Source organism: Schistocerca nitens, chromosome 9 (genome assembly GCF_023898315.1).
Source record: "Schistocerca nitens isolate TAMUIC-IGC-003100 chromosome 9, iqSchNite1.1, whole genome shotgun sequence".
NCBI lineage: Eukaryota > Metazoa > Arthropoda > Insecta > Orthoptera > Acrididae > Schistocerca > Schistocerca nitens.
The window spans coordinates 388,217,036-388,235,549 of NC_064622.1; the positions used below are offsets into that span (position 1 = coordinate 388,217,036).

General features: G+C 42.6%; 1 protein-coding gene across 1 annotated transcript in view; it reads left to right on the plus strand.

Annotated features, from left to right (window-relative positions):
* The window catches only part of LOC126203691 (WASH complex subunit 2), a 194,312-nt gene that overhangs the window by 91,078 nt on the left and 84,720 nt on the right, over positions 1-18,514 (plus strand). The window contains exons 11-12 of the mRNA XM_049938060.1: positions 1,775-1,917; positions 11,288-11,460. Of these exons, the coding sequence (XP_049794017.1) occupies positions 1,775-1,917; positions 11,288-11,460 (316 nt within the window). The remainder of the gene's footprint in view (positions 1-1,774; positions 1,918-11,287; positions 11,461-18,514) is intronic.

The window sequence follows — 18,514 nt, forward strand, 5'->3', positions numbered from 1 at the left end:
GTACCCAGTACTGGGCCTCAGAACAGCACGAAAGCAAAGTTTTTTCCTGCTCCTCGTCAGTGGTCTTATTGTGAATATTGCTTGAGATCACATCATTTATTTGATGAACATTGTAGCTGTTGTTCTCAACACGATGTATAGGTGGCTCAGCTCATTGGGAAGGTTATCGGTATGTTATATTGTTCTTGCATGATGCATCAAAGGTTGTAACATAGTGTACTTCTGTGCTAGGGGATGATGGCTGATGGCATGCAAGTACAGATGGTGTGGCCAAGGCATCCACTTCCTTTGCGGAAGACGATGATGTTGAGGGTAGGCAATCCACTGTTATTTTCTACCTCCATAATGAACTGGATGTTACTATTAATGCTGTTGAGATATTTCAAGAACTCGTCAAGTTTCTCAAATTTATATGACTCACTGATGGCATGTTTGTCATTTGACCCAATGATTTCAACCTGGGCCTGAGCGCCGCCGAAACTTAGAGTGTTAGATCAACACAACCAGTTCATATACTCATCATATGACAGCAGATTCCTCAAGTTTCTAATCACTAGCATCATTTAGCAATCCGTGTTTGTATCACATGTTGTGCATTCATATGTGGTGTAGAGGGTTCCACCTCAGTTTTATTTAGAAGCAGATAATCATGTTCGCAGTAATTCACGATATCAAACATCTGTTTTTTTTTTTTTTGTTTTTTTTTTTAGAAATGTAATGTGTTTTCAATTTTTTGTGTGGGTACATGCTGACAAATTGTGACATTTTGTTAACACATTTAGTTCTAGACCCTTTGCAGCATGCATTCAACAGAATCATAGTTATCTTCGACATCTCTTTAAATATCTACCTTTTCATTCTCATAACATTATGTACAAAAATAAAAACCAATTTAGGAAGTAGAAGGGTTCTTTTTTAATTTAGTTAGAAAATAAAATAAACTTACTAAAAACTTAGCACATAAACATTATTAAGTTTAAATGCATTGTAGTGAAAGTAGAAAATTTGTCAAATACAACCTTTGTCTTGATTATACCTTTTTGCTTTATGTAGGATGAAAGCATTATTGGCTGTCATAAAAAAAGTTGGCTCCATCATATCAGATTCATTATCTAAAAATTGTGGTAGGATATGAAATGACCATTACATCTGCAGCAGTCCTGTTGAGATCTTATCCTGGAATGGTATCAGATATTATTTTTATAGTCATCCGTATTTTGCTGTGAACCTCTACGTGATGGTTCAAATCCCTGTCTGACCATCCAGATTTAGATTTTCTGTGATTTCCACAAAGTTCCTCAGGGAAATTCAGAGGTGGTTCCTTTGGAAAAGGCATGGCTGATTTCCTTCCCCATTCTTTTGTCATCTCAATTTGTGCTCCGTCTGTAATGACCAACCTACCAACAGGCCATTAAACTCTGATCTTCCTTCCTTTCCATCTCCTGGTGCACAATTTCACTCTTCAGAATAGAGAATGAAGTCACCTTCACAATACACCAGCAGATAATTAAGCACGTTTATGGATTCATAATTCTCAAGCAGTATCTATTTTATATTATAGTGAACAGACATTGAAACTCACTTCAGAGTGAATCAAGTAGAGGTTTGATTGAAGGTGACACTAACAAAGAGACATGTCGCCACCATTAAATACGATGTTGAGGTCGTTTATGATAAAATAATGCTAAAAAATCCTTTAAGAATTTATAATTTGCTTTTATTGAGTTTTTTGGCATTGACTTACAAATCACCACTTTGCTGACACTTGTTTTAGATTTTGACTATAACTCAACTGCGAACACAGTGCAAAATACTGTTCCGAAGGAGGCTGGTCTCTTTGCACCAGCTGATGAAAAGAAGAATGTCAAAGAAAATGCTATTGCTAAAGAATCCATTGCGCAGGTGGCACCTGTAAAGGTACGTTATTGGGAAAAAAGAAGACTTGGTAGCAATTTTTTTCTTTAACATTCTGAAAAAAAGGTATAAAGAGTGTTCGGTCCTGCAACATGATACTAAGTAGATGTTACAGTTAGCATTCTGATGGTTTTATTATTTTTTAAAAAGTTTTCATGTTGTATTTTTATTTTATAAGTTGAAGATAGGAACATACCATACAGAAAAATGTGCTCACCAAGAAAATATCTGGTTAACATTATATACTGTTTTTTTAAAAAAGCTGTCAAATTAAATCTCTTTTGTGTGTGGTATTGGTTTACTGTATTTTTATTATAACTTTTGACACAGTACACATTAAAAAACAGAAATTGTGCCCTGTACTCATGAACATATGATTATTAAAATGCAACTTGTAATCTGCTCCTCTTGTCAGTGTGTACTGCTAGAAAGGTGTAAAACTGAGGGATCATTCGGCAAGTGCGGATACAAATAAGCAAGTGAAAGATCTATATAGGCACATACTAGTATTTTCATTATATTTATTTATTTTTATGAAATCATCTTTTACAAAAATGAGAACTTTCATGCATCATTATCCTAACCAAAAATGTGAGTAATGTGGTAATGTGTTCCTTTGGTACTGCTATCAGTGTTGCTTCTATCTTTCATTTCTGTAGAATGCAAGAAGATAGTGATGGATCTTGTTTTAAAACATATTAATCAGGCTGAAGGCTATAGTGATTGATTGTTTTCAAAATAATTTATTGCAGCATCACACCAATTTCAAACAAAACTACCATTTTCAGCTGGCTTCGGCACTCATGAAACGCATACTGTGGTTCAATCCCATCACTGTGAAAACATGACAATGTGGTTTCCCCAGTGGTAGGATTGAACCACAGCATGTAATTTATGATATGCGGATGGCCATTGTCAGCCAAAATTGCTAATTATGTTCGGCAATAAACTAGTTTCAGTGACTGATCAGTTGCTGAGTTACTGTATGCCATTTGTGTCTAACAGTGGTGTGACTAATGAAGAGGCATGCTGAGTGATATTGGTGTATATTGTATTGTGAAGAAAGATTCAGCATTATGGGCTTTGTGTGGGAAATGTTTCTTTTTTTGGAGCATAATACTGGCAGTGTGTTGACGGAAGGCTGTGTGAGTATAAGCCTTTCTCTGTGCAGTTTTACTAAGTGATCATTGCTGTTGGAGGTATGAGCAGTGTGCAGCAGCCAGAATGAAAAGAAAGTATTCAGAACTGCCCCATCACTCATGGCTACTTTAATTCTATTATAATCCTACGGAATGTATGCTGGACATAATTATTATCATAATTGCTATCCAAGCTAAAATGGGAGCCCATCAAAAAGTGTCCTGTTGTTAATATGTTCACAACTGTGCACATTCAAATGCAAATTTATAAAATTATCTCTTATTAAACTATCAGCAAATCAGTACTCCTAATTCTACATATGACAGATGCTGTTAAGCCATGAAACATTTGGTACTGCACTTGTAATGTTCCGCTGTAATGTTAATAGTCCAAAAGATGCTGGGTTTTTAGTTCGTAAGCAGCATGCAGATGAATACCACATGTATGGAACACTGCTCAATTGTGATTGATTCAGTTCTTTACCAATTTTAAAATGTGTACCACGTTTGAGACGACATGTCTTATATGAACAATAGTGCTATCTTATGAAGATAATGCTTCATGCTGGTATATATTCTAGGATAAACATTAATGGCCATTTGACGCAGATGTTGTATTCTAAATAATGTGACATCTGTAAAAGACAAGCCTTCAGTAAAACAAAATTAGATAAAATAGAAAGTATACTGGCATTTACAAAATATTTTGATGCCTGCCTTGTTGTGTGAGTGCAGCATTTAACAAGACAACCATAAATCCCATCCACAAAGCAGCCAAAAAATCATTGTTCATCAGTGTTCCTGTTTTGAAGCTTTCCAAATTCTACAACTTTCTGAAACCAGGGACTGTTGGAAACATGGACTAAATTCCTCATTGCTTTAAAACTGCTTTGACTGTGAGTGTGTATCAGGATGCCAGATGCCACGGGGGAAGTGAAAGGGTATCCTGCTTTTTTTCTGCTCTAGATCCACTCCAGTATTGTTTTGCCTGAAATGACACTTGATGCACCCCATGTTAATTGTGCAGGGAGTATATTGGAGCCTAACAACTGATGGGAAACACAAATGGTGAATGCCCTGTCGAAATTATATTTAAAAAAAAACTGTTAGGGTGTAAAAGAATCACCAGCTAATTTGGAGGAAGTAAGAAAGTTTAATGAGCTCCAGTGGCTTCCATAACTGGCAGAATGACGTAAACTACTCAACAAAAGTTTTTCACTCTTCACAGATATGTGAAAGTATGTGGGTGTACGTTCAAGGGGAGTGGGGAATGAAAAAATAAGGCATATGAAACTAAAGAAATAATTGAACGATGCATGAAAATCAAAACAATAACAAAAATTAAAGGTGGTCTTTTCGAAAGTACTCATCTGTGAAATCAAAAGCTGCTGCTAGGTAACTTGTACCTTCCAGCTACACTGCATTGCAATGTGCTTCTATCCTTATTGACATACAGGGTGTTTCAAAAAGAACTTTACAACTTTAAATATTCAAATAAATTTATTGAAAGAAGATACAGAGCTGGGCTTAGTTTTATTTTGTAGGGAAATGCATCAAGCTTTTTTACCTTAAATTAAAGATGTTGTTTGTGGATTCCGTTGGTTATCCTGCATACATCTCATCGGAAGTCAATTTCTTGCCAAACTCACTGTAGCATTGCAGGTGTAACTTGCGCAGTGGTGGTATAAATTCTTGCTCTAAGTTCAGGTAGAAAAGCTGGCACATGAGGTACAAACATGATATCCTTGATAAATCCCCATTAAAAAAAAAAAGAGTGGTATGAAGTCTGGGGAACGTGGAGGCTACACAATTGGCGCACCACTGCCAGTCCATTGACCTGGAAAGCGGTCACTGAGAAATACTCCTCACATCAGCCAGATAATGGGGTGGTGCATCATCTTGCATGAAGCAAACATTTCGTTCTCGGTCATCTTCATCGATCTGTGATATCAAAAATTGTTGTAATATATCCAGGTACACTATGCCATTGATGGTTCTCTCAGGGGGAAATAAAAAAAAGGGGGCCATACGCTTTGTTCTTGCTCAGTGCACAAAAAATGATGAGTTTAGGGCTATCACAAACATGTTGCAATGTTTGATTTTGGTTTTCACTGCCAGAAATCCTACAGTTGTGTGTGGTAACCTTGCCACTTAACTGAAAAGTCGACTCATCAGAAAAGATGATTTGTCCAAGAAATGTTCATCCTCATGTAATTGATTTAACATATTCACACACAAGTTATTGCGAGCAATTTTATCACTGTCTTTTTATTGCTTGTATGATTGTCAGTGTGTACTGTTTCAAATGCGAACGGTTTCTCAATGCACACCAAACAATTGTATGTGGGATTTGCAGTTTGCGAGATGCGCGCTGGGTCGATTTTGTAGGGCTGTTGACAAAACGTTATCTCACTTGCTCAACAATGTAATCAGATGTGCTTGGATGACTTGATGATTTCCCACGTTTTACTGAGCACCCTGTTTCTACAAAACATTTATGCCACTCATAAATTGTAGGCCTTCTAGGAGGACCTTTAATGCACTTGGTACGGAAATTACGCTGAACTGTTGTTGCCGACTTTGATTCTTCAAGCCGAAACACAGAGCTAGCTCACTCGGGTCCTGTCCTTTAATGCAATTGCCACTAATGCTCCTTACAGTGCAGTTCAGCACTAACGAACTACACAAGTCAAAACTTGATGTATTTCCCTACAAATTGACACTACAACCACCTCTGTCGGTACTAAGAATTAATTTATATGAATTTTCAAAGTTATAAAGTCCTTTTTGAAACACCCTGTATTGTCCATAAGTTGTTAGAGATGTTATTGCTCTGTCCTGTCCCACTCTTAGACAGCTGCCCTCCAGAGGTCATGCAGAGTTTGGGGAGGGCTCCTGCAGCAATGCACTGCAAGTGTCAGGTGGTATGAAGTGCCCTTAATTGGTTTCGTGTCAGCAGGTACAACATTCCATTCTATTCATTTGTCTATAAGAAGGCATTCATGAAGAGGATATACTATGCTCCGTGCATTATTGTCTTGAAATACAAACCCATGACTAAAATGTTGTACTCTTCATATTGGTAGAGCCTATACATCTAGATATGATACCAGCCCAAAACATGTCTGAACCACCTGTGTGCTGAGTCTTTGGTATCACATGGCTGAGAAGTGCACTGGTACCTGCTACCTCCACAATCTTCTGTGAGAAAGATCCTCGTCTCATCAGTGAATATCTGTCTCCATTGATCCTGTCTCCATTGTAGGTGTTCTTGTAACCATGGTGCTGTATTGCACCACAGCTGAGATTTGATAAGGTTGTAACAATTCTTTTTGGTACCCAGTGTGCCTGACTAGCTCCATCAACAAAACTGTATTAATAGAACTAGACAATATTCATTATAATTTTAATATATTATTTACAATAAAGTTGTTAAAGGTATGTTTGACAATGAAAGTGGAATGTGATTTAACTTTTCAAAATATTCCACACAGCCAAAATAGTACTGCATCAAAGTGATATGACAAAAAAATCAATTTTTTTGTAAATTTTTCGTAATTAATATTTACAAAACTGCCAGGAAAGTGAAATCAGTTTGCAAAGGAGATTGCTTACAAAACACTTGGGCGATTGGTTCTAGAATATTACTCAAATTTATAGGATCCTTACCAAATAGCGCTAACGGGATATTGAATGAATACAGAGAAGGGAAGCATGAATGGTCACAGGTTTGTTTGATCCATAGGAAACTGTCACAGAGATACTGAAGAAACTGAATTGGCAGAATCTTGACTGAGAAAGCCTACTAACTAAAGTTTAAGGAACCGGCTTTAAATGATGACTCTAGGAGTGTACTACAACCCCCTACATATCGCTCATATAGGGATTGTGAAGATAACATTAGAATCATTACAGCATGCACAGAGGCATTTGATCATTCTTCCCACACTCCGTATGTGAATGGAATAGGAAGAAACCCTGATAACTGAGACAAAGGGATGTACCCTCTGTCATGCAGTTCACAGTGGTTTGCAGAATGTAGGTCTACATCATGTACATGTAGATGCCTTGTACTTCATCTTCTTTGGTTATGGAGGACTCCTCAGTACTTAAAGACAAAAAAATGTATAAAGTTTCAGTTACTTGTACCACTATATTAATAGAGATTAATGCATCTTTACACCTTTATTTATAATTAGAATGACAGAACAATACATTGTTTTCATTTAAGTGAAGAAAATTACCTAAGATCCATAAATTCTCTGTTTCACTTTAAACTTAGTCATCCCATTGTACAGAATTCTTTGATATTTAAAATTACCAATTCATTGTTTTTTCATTCCCATAATTCTGTCTAAATGTCCATCAGAATCCAAAGTTCAAAAACATATATATTCAGTAATAATCTAGACACAACTAATATTACAATAAATTTATTTTCTCAAACAACCGTTTCAGTATAACTTTCATGAATAAGTGGATGCTCTGCAAAGAGTTTGAATTTTCCAACTACACATCATAATTTTCACTGTTTCTGGTACTATCCATACCGTCATTTGTTTCATGATATTATTCATAGAACACGCTTCCATCGACCTGCCAATACTTCTCTTGGAACTCTTACATACAAAGAAAAGGGAAAGGAAAATTTCAGTTGACTTCCGATCCCATCCCGTACTCTTATTTAAGGTAACTTTATTTTGACATTGTCATCATCTTTATAATATTCCAGGACATTTATTCAGGACTTTTTCCCATTTGTGTCTAAATGCGCTGTAGGAAAGAAAGAAAGAATAAGTTGTACTTGCTATACTTGTCATACCATGTTAAGGAAGATGCAAATTGATTGTGTGGAGATGCTTGCATTTCTCTGGTCAACACAGCCCTCTTAGTATCTTCCAAAGAAAAAGGCAGCACATAGTTCTGCTCTCGGGATACCAATGACCCAGTGTAACTGGTGAATTGACAGAGGGTGACGACAGTGAGGCAAATCTTCAGTGTTTTGCATTGTTGCCTAACTATGCGTGACAATGATGTGGAAAGGACAGCATGCTACTCATCAGATGTGAACAGCAGTCTAATAGCTTGGGGTGGGTAATCTGTGTAAGAATTACGATTAGGCATGGATTGGGTAAGGAAGGAGAGGAATAGCAGTTTAGGCATGGTGGAAGATGCTAGTGCTGCTGGGGAAGCGTGAAGAGATGATGTAAGGAAAGGATAGGGTTGTTAGGTGCAGCGTTGGGAGGATGAATTGGTTTTGTGTGTGTGTGTGTGTGTGTGTGTGTAAGGGGGGAGGGGGGGGGGAGCACTTGATAGAAGCAGAGAGCTGCAAAGGATACACATAAGTGTATTGGTGAGGTAAAAGGTTTGTGTAGCATTTGAGAGGGAGCAGGAAGGTGGAAAGGCAGATGGTTGACAGGGCATAGTGTGCTTTGGGGCTGAGGGAGGGGGAGGGGAAAGGGAAGGAGGGCTTACAGGAATGATGTGTTGTAGGGAGAATTCTCAGAAAAACTGGTGTTGCTGGAAAGAGACTGTGAAACAGTCATTAAAGTGAAGCACATCATGTTGCGTGGAATGTTCAGCAACTGGATGGTTCATATGTATCTTGTCCACAGTTTGGCAGTGTCTGGTCCATTCATGAGAACAGACAGCTTGTTAATTGTCATGCCCATATATGGGTGACTCAACAACTTTTCTATGTTGTGAGAAGCAATCTGTCCTTTCCAGATTATTGAAGTTTCATTCTGGACTTTCCATTGTTTGATTTAGACCAACTTTGTAAGAGCTTGAAGTGCATCATAGATTTAAACAGAATTGTCTCAGTATGAGTGTAAAGCTGATTTAGAAGAAATGATTGGGGAGAATTTTGATAACTGCACTACAGTTTTTTCTGAAAATGTGAGAATGAAGTGCAGGACATAAGAAGGATTATGGCTTTTAAAATTATGGGGAATTAACTGGACATGTGCAGATTGTAAGTTACCAAACTTCCATGATTATTCTATAACATTCAAAGTTTGAATGTGTCTTTTAAAAACACTTTTGGCATAAACTGTTGTTGATATTAACTTTAATAAAAGCTTGGTATCAAAATGGGAGAACTAACAAGATCATTTTCAAAAGAAGTTTCTTCAGCCCTGGAGGATGTTGGGTAATGGAATCCTCCTTGGATGCTAGTTAAAATGTGTCAACAAAACTGATTCCTCCCTCCCTCCCAAATGTGCTTAACACTTACGTGTCTAATATGTAGTATCTTGTATGTAATGGAACAGAGTTGGCGACAGTACTATGCAAAATATAGATTACTACTCACCTTATAGAGGAGACATTGTGTTGCCCACAGACACAAGGCAAAGATTGATATATGGACAAGCTTTCGGCCAAAACTGTTCTGGAATAGAAGAAGGGAAGAAGGAGAGAACGCGCACATGCACATGCACACATGCATGCACGACCAATGTGTCTGGCCGCTGTAGCTGGAGTGCAGGTATTACAACTGCACCTGATGGGCAGTGTAGCCACAGTGGCCAGAGACATTGCTTGTGTGTGTATGTTCTAGTTGAGAAGGAGGCCTTTTCACCAAAAGCTTATGTGTAAAGCAGTCTTTAGATTCTTTGATGGAACAAAGTTGTGTTGTCTGAAACTAGTGCTGTGAATGCGCCAGTGTCGAAGCAGGTAAACTGTTGTCTCAGAGACTGTGAGTATTCCCCTAAGCAGGAATTTTTTGTGCCGCTGATGGATTAGTCTGGTCAGTCTTTCTGTATTCTTGTATGCTCATTTTATATGGGGTGTTCAAAAAGTCTCTCCGCAGTGCCGTATGATTGTTAGCCACGCATGCCATATGCCACAGTGAATATACCGAAATGAAACTCGGTGAAATACAAGTTATTAATTTATTGAATATTCATCTTTACTTACAAATTTTCACATTAAATGTTGAAAGTTCAGTTCGTCTAATCATGTTTCCAAACACAAGCTGTAACATTTCTTCAGTAACAGAAGCAGTGAAAGTGGATATTGCAGTTTTCCATTCATCGATGGATTTTGGATGGTTTTTATAGGCAGTTGCATTCGCTGCACCCCAAAAGAAGAAGTCAGGTGGTGTTAGGTCAGGCGATCGTGGAGGCCAAAGGCCCTGTGGAATTATGCAAGCAGTGACATTGAAACGTGAACTGTATAAGCGGTTGCACCATCTTGTTGAAAATAACCATTAAGCATTTCACTTAACACAAGTTCTCCTATGAATGGGTACAGAATATCACTGCAGTATCATTGTGCATTTATTGTTTTTGTTGAAAAATATGGGACCCACAATCCGATGTCTAGAAATTGCAACCCAAATTCCTATTTTCACAGAATGAAGTGGTTCCGCATGAATACACAATGGATTTGCAGTACTCCACGTACAAGAATTTTGCAAGTTCATATACCCGGATAAATGAAACCATGCCTCATCAGTGAAAAATGATCAGTATTTTTTAGTTTTTGCGCGAGTCACTTTGTACGGGAAAAGTTCTAATTTTTTCCTTACAGCTGTGTGGGCCATTCCAACACTAACATCAATTTCCTGGGCAAGTTTTCTTACTGACTTGGTTGGACTCTTGCACATTTTATCGGAAATATCGAGTAGTTTATCCTCAGACAAAACGCTAGGACGACCACCTCTCGCTACATCTGTCACTGAACCCGTACTTCGAAATTTGTTAATCAAATCTCGCACAGTATCGCGATGTGGGAGTGTTGTCTCTGGGAAAATTGAATTAAATGTTTGACGAACTGAAACTGTGTATTTACCTCCAGCTTTAAACACTTGTTCGACTAAAAACACACATTCTTCAATATTTCTGATTTTAACAGTGACAAAAACGAAACAAACGAACAAAGGAACTAAACTTAAATGTTCATGTTGACACTTAACAACACTCACCAACGATACTACTGATGCTAGCTGAGATAAATGAAACAGTGGAATGTTGGGAGAGTCCACTTGAAGGGAAGTAACCCAGGCAGGCGAACAATCATACGACACTGCGGAGAGACTTTTTGAACACCCCATATTACTTCATCGTAGTCCAGAATACATTTACTATTTTGTTTAATCTTAAATTTATATTCTGTGGATGCTGTTATCTAGATTTGTGTATTACACAGTTCAATAGTCTAGAATTATTACATGCAGTTTGTTTGGTCTCTTAGTTAGAATTTAACATAATGCTCCAATTTTGTATTCTCAGAAACCTGTTGGTGGTGTGTCAGTGCTGGGAAATATGAGTGTAACTGCCTCACAGCTTATAAGCAGATTGCCATCAAGTGTTAAAGAATCTGGGAACAATGACACAGTTGCTAAAAAAATAATGGAAAATAAACCAGAGACAAACCATATCACCCACCCAAGAGAGAGATCAGAGTGAGTATTATATAGAAATGAACCCTGTCTTTTTTGTCTATCTCTTTTTATTGTCTACACACCTATTATGTGGTATCCGATTGTCAATATGCTGTGAGAGGTGAATGAATTATAAATGAAAAAATACGTGAAAATATTGGTATACAGTGTAAAGTACTGAATGAGAAACTAATTCCAGCAAAATGATACAATTAATATTACCCAATACAGCTACTGAAAATAGATGTTTGTTATGTTTTCACCAACTATTGCAACTGGTGTTTTAATGTGTAGTTATAACTTATTACTGTTAACAAGAAATCACAACAGCTGTTGTGTTACACATTTATTATGTCCTGACTGATTTCATTCAAAAGATCATCATCTATATAGGTAACGTTACAGGTGAATTCTGGAACATAACAATCATATTAACACTCTGTCAACCACCTGGTAGAAGCACGATGTGGCCCCCTGCGGGTTTGGGGGTAAGAATAGGCCTGTGGTATTCCTGCCTGTCGTAAGAGGTGACTAAAAGGAGTCTCAAACGTTTCGGCCTTTATGTGATGGTCCCCTGTCGGGTTTGACCTCCATATCTCAAAATTCTTCTGAAGAACGAGCCAATTGGGGAAGGGCGCCTTACATGGTGCATTTTGTCCATTGTGCATTGAGACCTCTAGCCAGCTCTACCGTCGTCGCATTGCCGTCCTGCTCGTTCTCCATCTCTTGGGCGAGGATGCATTCCTGGGTGCAATTTCCACTTTGCACAGTGCAGTGTTGCTTTTTGCGGAGGCACCGACCAAGGACTTTATTGCACCTGATATCCAGCACGGTAGCCAGTCCGTTGTGGTGGGGCCGCCATGTACCTTGTTGGTTGTAGCCCCCTGATAACACAGGGATCGCTCTGCTGATGCCTGTGCCGTTAACTCCCCATGTATGCCAAGGAGTAGATGCCTATCCTCCTGGGGAATCGGGACTCCCGGCAATGGTCATTCTGCCAGGTGGCCCTTGCTGAGGCTGGATGGCGCCCGTGGGGAGGGCCCTTGGTCGGAGTAGGTGGCATCAGGGTGGATGACACGCAATGAAGCGTGGCACATCATCTCTTGCTGGTGGCCATCCACCAGCAGTCTCTAAGCGTTCGAGGGTTCATTTTAAAGCTAACGTGTATGACCCCAAATCGTTCCCCTCCCTAGCCACACCATGGGAGGAACGCAAGGCTATGAATGACAGTGAAACGTATTTGCTCCATTATCTTGTCTGTATCAGAGCTGATTGGGAATCCTTTGTATCCGTGAAGCCTCAGTTCTTTGTAGAGCATTTAGAGGACAAGTTTGCTGAGGGGGAGGGCTTGTCCAAAATGCGCTCTGGGTCAGTACTGATAAAAATGGCATCCGCTGCCCAGTCACGACGGTTACTTGCTTGTGACAAGTTGGGGGATGTTGCCGTTACGATCACATGCCATAAGAGTTTAAATATGGTCTAGGATATTATTTACCATAGGGACCTTCTTTTGCAGTCTGACGACGAATTGCGCGCCAATTTAGAGTGCCGAGGTGTACATTTCGTCTGGCACGTTCATCGTGGTCCGAAGGTTAATCAGATTGCTACCGGTGCATTCATCTTGGCCTTCAAGGGTGATACATTACCGGAGAAGGTGAAGGTGATGGTCTACCGATGTGACATCAAGCCCTATATCCCTACCCAGATGCGGTGCTTTAAGTGCTGGAAGTTTGGCCACAAGTCTTCCCGCTGCACTTCCAGCCTCATGTGTCAAGATTGCGGACACCCATCACATCCCGATACTCCATGTGCCCCACCTCCCATCTGTGTCAACTGCGGAGACCACCATTCACCTTGCTCACCAGACTGCAGGGTCTTACAGAAAGAGCGCAAAATCATGGCATATAAGACCCTGGACCGACTGAACTATATTGAGGACAAGCGGAAATATGAACGACTATATCCGGTGCGAATGACTTCCTCCTATGCTGCTGCAATGACAACCGTGTTAGCCCCATCAGTTCAGCATATTCCACCCAAATCACAGAGCCGTACAACTCTACATGCCCCCCGCCCATGGGGGGCACTATTCCCCCTGTTGCTCCTGCGCCACCTACCTCAGGAGCAACACCCCCTCCCCCACACATTGGGGACATCCGTCCCCGCTTCTAAGCCGGAGAAGTGTCCAACCTCTTTGGCTTCTCACGCTCGCAAGGGGTCCCTTGGGTCCCTCCCTTCCCAGGTTTCCACAAGCGGGAAGGCTGACGACCGACAGTGGCATAAGTGCCCACAACCAGCTGGTCATAGGGCTTCGTGATCCTCCGTTCCGGAGACTGAATCGGTGAAGCCCTCCCAGCCAGTGAAACCCAAGGAGCAGCATGAGAAATCCAAGAAGAAAGCTCTAAGCCCAAGGAACTCGTGGTGGCACCCACCCCACCGCAACCTTCCAGCTCTGCATCTGAGGACGAGGTGGAGATTCTGGCGTCCGCTGAGGACCTCGATGTCGCCGGTCCCTCAGCACTAGCACAGGTGCTCCATTAGAGGCAGCAGGTGACCCAGCCGCGTAATCTGCCTTCCCAGTCCCTTCATGCCTTTCTCAGCCATGGACAATATTATCCTCCAGTGGAACTACGGCGGTTTCTTCCACCATCTTACTGAGCTCCACCAACTTCTCAGCCTTCACCCTTTCTCCTGCATTGCTCTACAAGAAACTTGGTTTCCAGCTATGCGGAACCCCGCCCTCCATGGCTATCGGGGTTATTATAAGAACCGGACAGCTTATGAAAGGGTATCTGGTGGCGTCTGCATCTATGTCCTGCACTCTCTTCACAGCGAGTCTGTCCCTCTACAAACACCTTTAGAGGCTGTTGCTGTTCGGGTGTGGACGCCGCAGGCTGTTGCTGTCTGCAGTCTGTATCTTCCACCAGATGGTGATGTCCCACAGCATGTCCTGGCTGCGCTGATAGCCCAATTGCCACCACCTTTCCTGTTACTGGGCGACTTCAACGCCCGTAACCCTCTGTGGGGTGGGTCAGTGGTGACAGGTCGAGGCGCCACCGTTGAGCATGTATTGGCACAGCTCGACCTCTCCCTTTTAAATGATGGTGCCTTCACACATTTCAGTGTGTGCCATTGACCTTTCGATCTGCAGCCCTAGCCTCTTACCGTCTGTCCAATGGAGTTTGCATGACGACCTGTGTGGTAGTGACCACTTTCCAATCTTTCTGTCACTGCCACAGCGTCACTCTTCTGGGCACCCTTGCAGATGGGCTATGACTAAGGCTGACTGGGACTTGTTCTCCTCCATGGCCACTATTGCGCCTCTTTCTAATGAAGCCATTGATGTGGTGGTTCACTTGGTCACCACCGGCATCATTACTGCCACAGAATCTGCCATTCCCCATTCTTCTGGGTCACCTCGGCAGAGGACTGTGCCTTGGTGGTCGCCGGAGATCGCTGAGGCGATTAAAGATCGCCGGCGGGTGCTCCAGCGTCACTAGCGGCATCCATCTTTAGAACACCTTATCGCCTTTAAACGGCTCTGTGCATGGGCCCGCCGCATCATTCGCCAACACAAGCATGAGTGCTGGAAATGGTATGTCTCCACCATTGGCCTCCATAACTCTCCATCGCAGGGCTGGGCCAAGATTAGACGCCTCTGTGGCTATCGGACCCCTGTCAGCGTCCCTGCGCTGTCACTGAATGGAACAGTTTGTACTGCTCCGACATCATTGCAAACCCCTTAGCAGACCATTTTGCTCCCAGTTCTGCTTCTGTGAATTACATGCTGGCCTTCCGCTCCATTAAAGAGCGGGTGGAACGTCAGCGCCTTTCATTTCACACACGCCATCCTGAATCCTACAATGTTCCATTCAGTGAGTGGGAATTTCACAGTGCCCTAACCGCTTGCCCTGATACAGCTCCTGGGCCAGATCGCATCCACTGTCAGATGCTGAAACACCTCTCAGTGGACTGCCAGCGATGCCTCCTCAACCTTTACCACTATATTTGGGTCAAGGGTGAGTTTCTGTCGCAATGGCGGGAAAGCATTGTTATCCCTGTTTTGAAACCTGGCAAGAACCCATTGGAGGCGGACAGCTACCACCCCATTAGCCTCACCAACTTTCTTTGCAAGTTGCTCGAACGCGTGGTGAGCCGGCAGTTGAGTTGGGTACTCGAGTCTCGGGGCCTTCTGGCTCCGTCTCAGGGTGGTTTCCGTAAAGGCCGCTCTGCCGCGGACAATCTGGTGATCCTGGAGTCAGCCATCCGTACGGCCTTTGCCCGCCGTCGGCACCTCGTTGCCGTATTTTTTGACGTGCGGAAGGCGTATGATACGACATGGCGCCATCACATCCTCTCTGCGTTTCATGGTTGGGGTCTTCGGGTCCACTGCCGATTTTCTTAACGAAATATTCTGTCTCATTGTACCTTCCGCGTGCAAGTCTCGGCCTCCCATAGTTCCTCCCGAGTTCAGGAGAATGGAGTACCACAGGGATCAGTCCTAAGTGTCTTCCTGTTTTTAATTGCAGTTAATGGGCTCGCTGCGGTGATGGGAATGTCTGTCCCAGCTTCCTTATATGCTGACGACTCCTGCCTCTACTATAGCTCCATTGGCATTGCAGCTGCTGAACGTCAGCTGCAGGGCGCTATCCGCAAGGCGCAGTCTTGGGCTGTAGTGCATGGCTTCCAGTTTTCGGCTGCCAAGACCTGTGTTATGCATTTCTGCCGGCGACGAACAGTTCACCCTGAGCCGCGGCTTTACCTTGCCGGCGAACTTTTTGATGTGGTGGAGACACACCGGTTTTTGGGTGTGGTTTTTGATGCCCAGTTGTCGTGGCTCCCACATATTCGGCAGCTTAAACAGATGTGTTGGCGGCATCTTAACGCTCTGCGATGCTTGAGCCACACCAGCTGGGGCACCGACCGATCTACGCTCTTACGGCTCTACCAGGCGTTAATCCCGTCCCGTTTGGATTATGGGAGCCTGGCTTATGGTTCAGCATCCCCATCTACGTGGCGGGTGCTGGACCCAAACCTTCACAGTGGGATCCGACTTGCCACTGGTGCTTTCTGTACCAGCCCTGTGGACAGCATACTTGTGGTGGGAGGAGTCCCTCCACTGCGGTTACGGCACCAACATTTACTGGCCGCTTATGCTACGCATGTTTGTAGCTTGTCCGGGCATACTAGTTATCATCTCCTGTTCCCGCAGTCGGTCGTCTGTCTCCCGGAGCGTCAGCCCCGGTCGGGTTGTACGATCGCGGTCCGCGTCAGAGAGCTTCTCTCCGGGCCCTCTGTGTACACCCCCATGGTGTGTGCCCCGCCCTTGCCTTCGGCTCGAATTGGCACAGGGCCTGAAGGACTCAGTCCCTCCGGAGGCCTTCCACCGCCGCTTTTATTCCATCCTTGCCACGTATCAGGGCTCTGGCATTGTTTACAATGATGGTTCGATGGTTGTTGGTCATGTTGGTTATGCTCTAACTCTAGTGGACCATTACGAACAACGTTCCTTGCCGGCTGGCTGCAGCGTTTTCACTGCTGAGCTGGTCGCCATTTTTCGTGCCCTAGAGTATATCCGCTCCTGCTCAGGTGAGTCCTTTGTTATCTGTAGCGACTCCCTGAGCAGTTTACGAGCTATCGACCAGTGCTTCCCTTGCTCTCGTCTGGTGCTGGCTGTCGAGTCCCTCCATACTCTTGCCCGTTGCGGCCGCTCTGTGGTCTTTGTGTGTACTCCAGGCCATGTTGGGATACCCGGCAATGAACATGTTGACAGCCTGGCCAAACAGGCCACCAGTAAACCATCTATGGAAATTGGCCTCCCGGAGACTGATTTGCAAGCGATCTTACGCCGCCAACTTTTCCAACTTTGGGACACTGAATGGCGCAACCTGACCACGCCAAACAAACTCCGTCCTATCAAGGAGACGACTACTGTGTGGCGGTCATCCTTGCGGTGTTCTTGCAAGGAGTCTGTTGTCCTCTGCCGGCTGCGCATTGGGCACACACGGATGACACATGGCCACTTATTGCACCGTGAAGAACCGTCTCTATGTCGCTGCAGATCCGTTTTGACGGTGGTCCACATTTTGTTGGAGTGCCCCCTTTTAGCTGTGCTCAGCAGACGTTAGTTCTGCCTGACGCGCTCCCTGTCCTTTTAACAAATGACACTGCCATGGCAGGCTTAGTTTTGCGTTTTATTCGGGCAGGGTTTTTTCTATCACGTAATCTGAGTGGTTTTTTTCCCCCTTTTTTATCTCTATGGTTGGCTGACCACTGTCACACTCTGTGTGATTTTAATTCGTTTTGTCTGATCTCTGTCTAAGTCTTTCTTGTCCTGTGTCGTCTGTTGTCTTTTCCATTGTTCGTTTTTACTCTGTGTGGGTGTTTTAAAGTCTTGGAACAAGGGACCGATGACCATAGTAGTCTGGTCCCTTTAATCCCCCAAATCAACCAACCAGCCAAGCACAGTGTGCATGAATGCAGGAAACTTGGCTTCTTCGATCAAATTACTTGACTGAAATCAATTTTCATCATAGTTGTTTGAGATTGGCTCTCAAAAAAGCTTATCATTTGTGCAGCAGCCTGTAGTGTAATGTTGGCAGAGGGGACATGGATTGAATGATAGAAAGAGAAACAAAAGAGATTGTGGGTGAAACCATGAGTAGTGAGAAGAGAAGCTCGAAGCTTAGTTAGCAACAGTGCAAGGACATATAAGGACTATGAAAATTATTTCAGAATGGACCCACACTCTCTCTCTCTCTCTCTCTCTCTCTCTCTCTCTCTCACTTATCACTCTGTGCTTTATGAAAGAAGCCCCTGATATTTGAAAGCAATGTGTCCAATTAAGAAATGACAATTCTACTAAATATTGTCTCATAGTTTTGCTAAGAATTTTAGTGTCAGGTGAAAGATATTTACTGATAAAATGTGTTTATATCCCATAAAAAGCCTGTGCAAGAAAATTACTTTTCTCAGGAAATTTATAGTTGTTGTGGACCTATGCAGGAGAAACAAGAAGTATTGATGGTATCTGACATTTGTTCAGGTAAACGCTGTGCCCCAAATAAAAAGCTGC